The 5,042-nt window shown below is 40.8% G+C and overlaps 1 protein-coding gene across 1 annotated transcript; it reads right to left on the bottom strand.

Moving 5' to 3' along the window:
- Window positions 1-1,928: 1,928 nt before the first annotated feature.
- LOC108552280 (RNA-directed DNA polymerase from mobile element jockey-like) lies at window positions 1,929-3,920 on the bottom strand. The gene is made up of 4 exons (XM_017906744.1): window positions 3,888-3,920; window positions 3,551-3,695; window positions 2,174-3,472; window positions 1,929-2,002 (listed from the first exon to the last, which is right to left on the bottom strand). Exons 1-4 carry the CDS (start codon window positions 3,918-3,920, stop codon window positions 1,929-1,931), a joined length of 1,551 nt encoding a protein of 516 aa, XP_017762233.1.
- Window positions 3,921-5,042: the final 1,122 nt, after the last annotated feature.

Genomic DNA, 5,042 nt, shown 5'->3' on the forward strand with positions numbered 1-5,042 from the left:
ACGAAACAAATCGAGTTAAAAATTTGTAATAAAATAATTACTGGAAATTTTCGAGTGCTTAACGCTCATACTAACATTACTTTTGATGGACTATTTTTGATGACTTCTTTCGTGTCCATATAGCCAAGATTGATTATCCAAGCTCCAGTATTGCATTCGAGTCCATACCATTTCAAATCCCCTCTGTCGCAATACACCTCAGAAATCTGTTTCCACTATACGAATCCATCCACAGACGGAAACAGTAGTCCCCATAAAATTAATAAATCTTCACCATTTAAAGGAAGGCATAATATCATGGCGACAATTAAACGAAGACAATTCACTTCTAATTTTTTACGTAATGATTAAAGTTTCTAACGAAGATAGAGGCTTCGTTACGATCGTTAGTACATCATTAAAGCCACGAACAATTCCAATTCTTCAACTATTAATAGAACCGATCCTAAATAATTGTTATAGTCTTGCTGCACATCAGACACAGAATGATAGAAAACAAAGATTTCACGCGTTAAATGAGAACCTTCGACTTAACCATTTAAATATAGAGGAATATCAAGCCGTAAAAAATGTTTGCAAAGAATTTAGTGACATATTTCATCTTCCAACAGATTTATTATCGCGAACCACGGCAACCTTTCATACAATTCCTGTTACCGATGAAACTACGATTCGAACAAAAACTTATCGCTATTCTCAAATTCACAAGAATGAAGTAAACAAAGAAATCGAGAAATTGTTGAAACATGGTATAATTAAACCCTCAAATAGCCCTTGGTCTAGTCCTCTCTGGGTTGTTAAAAACACGAGCATTTTGCCGACAAAACATAAATTAACAGTAATGCTCATTTCAAACGAACACTTGAGGCTCCTCCACGCAGGCTGTTAAGCCACTTTGTATTCACTACGGAAACGATATTGGCGACTATCAGGTAGAAGGTGCGTGAAACAAGTCATTAAGCGTTGTGTAATGTGCTTTAAGGTTAAACCATTGAACCTCGGCTACATAATGGGCAACCTCCTGCTGCACGTACTCGTCCAGCACGACCATTCGCTAATTGCGGTGTAGACTACGCTGGCCCACTGTATATTAGAGAAAAATCACGGACAAAGGTGACATTAAAATCATATCTATGTATGTTCAAATCTCTTGCTACTAAGGCTGTCCATATAGAGTTAGCGACAGATATGACTTTCGAGGCTTTTTTAACACGGTGACTGCTATGGGGGGTCACCACCACTGGTCGGCACTCGACTTTGCTACAGTGCCCTGGGAGCCACCGGTGACCGACGACGCGACCATTTGTAATAAATATCGATACTGATAAGTTTTTAAATAGTACCATTGTTACTACAATGGTTCGAAGAAATGAATGCCATACAGAACATGCAAAAATAATTTTATTTATACAAAGAAAAGGTGAACTAAAACAGTCGGCACAATATGTCGTCACTTTTTTAATGCAATTCTTTGCTCTCATCCTTCCTAGTTGATTTGAATTATTTTCATGGCACACTTTGCAAAATCGCCTTACATTTCCCATACTTCCAGGTTTCTTTAAATTCGTGACGACGTTTTTTCTGTACATAATTGCTCGATGAAATGCAATCTTCGTCATCGGAACATTTCACTAAATACATCGTTAACTTCATCCTAAAATCAAAAATTGAAATATTTTTTCGAGTTGCTTTTCAAGCAATTGGTAATGGCAAAAGTGGTCTACAGCGCCTCGGGTGTCACCGGTGACCCCCACCGCGAAAACTACATTAAACGCGATTATACAACTTATCTTAATATTCGTGTTGGCGCCATGGGCAATCCACGTAAAATGCGCGTGGCAGTCAACATAACCGCTGGACTAGCATGAGGCGCCGCACGGTGACGTAAACGCTGGATCCGTCATCAGCTTATGCTGTGCTACCTGAAGCTATTCAGGTACAATACAGAGAGGTGGTTTTAGTGGGTAGTTGTTTGTGCAGACTTCTACATTTCCCCTCACTCCTAAAACAAAAAAAACGATCTTGCAAATATGAGGTGAGAAGGTGGTAGAAGCTAGGAAGGAGATTCTTTATTTTATACAGTAGTCCATCATGCCATACCTTATCGAAGGCTTGTTTTACGTCCAGGAAAACTGCCGAACAATATTTTTTATCTTCCAGTGATTTATTGTACTAACGACTCTATGACATTGTTGAATCGTAGAGTGCTGACGCCGGAAGCCAAATTGATGATTCGGGATAAAATTTAAATAAGGCGTAATTCTTTGGAACAGAAGTCTCTCTAGTACTTTGGAAATGACAGGTAATAGGCTTATTGGTCTATAAGAGGAGACGTCGCTAGGGTCTTTCCCCGGCTTCGAGAATAACATAATTTCAGTTGCTTTAAGCGATTTAGGCCAATAGTTTAATCTGAAGACAGCATTGAAAATGTAGGTTAGCACTACTATACCTTTTTTAGGTAATTCTTTAAAAATTGTTGCAGTTATTAGGTCCGAGCCAAGAGATTTCTTCTTGTTATTCAGCTTAGAGATTTCTTTTTTAACTTCGTTAGTCGAGACGAGTCTAATTGAACTCGAATTAGCAGAGTTCGTAAGTCCAGCATTTAAGCAATCCACAATATCTTGATCGGGATGAATGCTATTCGGAGAGAATACATCCTCAAGGTGCTTAGCAAATAGATTCGCCTTTTCTTTGCTCCTCTTAGCCCATGGACCAGGAGGAGTAGATTGTATACGAATCGGATGATTTGATTCGATCGGTTTTAGAGCTGAAATAGCTACACGCCATATAGAATTGTCATAACGACTGAGGTTTACAATGTAATTTTGAAACGAATTATCACGTAATTCCTTTAGTTTGCCTTTAAGTGTGTTGCTTATTCGATTATATATCGTCTTATCTGTAGGAGAGCGGTATCGCTGCCATTTCGCCCTTGCTCCTCTTTTGTCAATTATTAGTTTTTTAATTTCTATTGGGGTAAACTGCGTTGAATTTTGTAGTTTAGGCTGTGGAGTGACTATTTTGGCTGCATGCTGAATTAGCGAAATGAAATTAATGGTGGCTACCTCAAGTTCTTCCGGATTTTTTAGTCTTATGTTTAAATTAACATTCTCAGTAATGCTGTCCCTAAATGTATCCCAGTCAGTTTTAGAATTGTGCAACTTGGGAGCAGTTTTCTTTTTAATTACTGCAGTACTAACTATAGGTGAGTGATCAGACGATAAGTCGTGGCTTGATTCTATGTCCATATAGCATTGAGCAATGAATGAAGAGATGAAAAAATCAAGGTGGTCAGGTGTCTTCGTGCAATCAGTAGGCCAGTAAGTTAAAATCCCAGAGGATAGAAATGCGTATTTCTTTTCGTGTAGCAATTTAGCTAATTCCTCTCCTTTGGCAGTGGATAGCCGAGAACCGCATAATGTGTTTTTGCTGTTGAAGTCACCACCTAATATGAATTTGGAAGCCAATGGTACTAAAGAAATCCTCAAAATTTTCTTTCTCTAAATTATCTTTGGGCGGACAATAGACTGCTGAAGTTACCAAGTTTCACGTTGGGTTACTACCATGATAGATGTAGCTTGCATGCAATCTTTTGAATAGTTTCTTAATAGACAATGGGCAACCGAGTCCTTAATTAAAATTGCTGCCCCAGCATGGGCTGTATTATCTGGGTGATTAGTGTGATAAAGTCGATGCTATGGTATTTTAAAATATGTTTTTTCAGTAAAATGAGTTTTCACTGACCAGCAATATATCTATTAAGTTAGTACTGAGGAAAATTTTTAATTCCTCCTTGTGTTGGGGCTAAGCCGTTAGCATTCCATAATCTTATGCGTAAGAAATTAGGCATTATGCTTGTCGACAAGCATTGAGAGCATGTTTAACACCATGCTGTTTTGCTGCATTAATTGGTTGAGCATTATTTTAAGATCTTCCAAGAAATTGTTTAATAAGCTACCGAGGTTTTCATCCTCTTTGTGTTGTGTGGGTGTTGGAATGTTTGAACCCTCGTAACATCTGCGTAACTGCGTTCTTGACTGAAGCGTCTATTTGATGACTGTTGATGGGTTGAGGTTTGATTGTCCGTTGTTCTTGGTTGAGTAGATGGCTTCGTGGAAGAGTTATTATTGCATGCGAAACCTCTCTTCCGGGAAGGAAACGACGAATCACCACCCGCGTAGACCCCAACCCCACCCCACACGTGCAACGATGGATCCAGCCCTCGTGATCATCTTGTCATCGCCACAGCCACCACTTAAGCCCTCATCGGATACGATTGTGGAGGCCAGACACTCAACACCACCGTCTTCTCCGTCATCGACGAGCCCCCGTGCGAAACGTCCCCGGAAACTACTAACACCACTGAGAAGCGAATACAGCTGCTGCAACTGTCCCAATTCAGCAACACCGAATTAACACAGCGCAAGGTGGAAGTGGACTGCACCATCTACTACTGCGGAATGTATTCACACACATCCGTAGTAGAAAATGGACGTGAACAATACCCCTTAACAACCCGGGATACCTGCCAGATTCTAACGAACTCGGGAATATTAAACCTGACACCTACAGCGATCCTGCCCGGAATTCCACCAAACTCCACAACCACTCGCGGTATAATCATAGCCGGAAGCCTAAAATACGACGGAGCCTGTAGTGGAACCACGTACAGCGATCCCTACGGTACCTGGACCAACGTGGTGATCCAGGCGCTCATAAAAATTTCAATTCAAAACTACTTCGCCGACGTAAACCTCCGGAAAAACGAGGTCATCTTACGATCGGGTCAGCGCTGCGACCTCCACCGAGGAAGCTGTTTGGACCCCGAAAACGGGCACTCCTTCTAGAGCCCAGCCCCGGAAGATCAGTGCAGTTTTAAGCAGCTACAACGTCTTATACGAAGGGAAGGCATCAGTAATCACCTCACCTGGCCATCTCACCATATACACAGTTACCACTAAGGAGATAACATTCGCGTTGGCCCGAACGAAAGAGACATCATTTTGCAGGCACCAACTGATCAAAACGGAGCACCCTAAACT

Source organism: Eufriesea mexicana, unplaced genomic scaffold, assembly GCF_001483705.2.
Source record: "Eufriesea mexicana isolate 0111107269 unplaced genomic scaffold, ASM148370v2 scaffold6020, whole genome shotgun sequence".
NCBI lineage: Eukaryota > Metazoa > Arthropoda > Insecta > Hymenoptera > Apidae > Eufriesea > Eufriesea mexicana.

Excerpts from the sequence above, each read along its gene's own strand:
- LOC108552280 (XM_017906744.1), bottom strand. The coding sequence starts at position 3,920 with ATGCTCAACCAATTAATGCAGCAAAACAGCATG. Across the intron at positions 3,473-3,550 it reads TATCATGGTAGTAACCCAAC|TACCATTGGCTTCCAAATTC; the intron begins GTGAAACTTGGT and ends GGATTTCTTTAG. Across the intron at positions 2,003-2,173 it reads ACAATGTCATAGAGTCGTTA|GAGTGAGGGGAAATGTAGAA; the intron begins GTACAATAAATC and ends TTTTTGTTTTAG.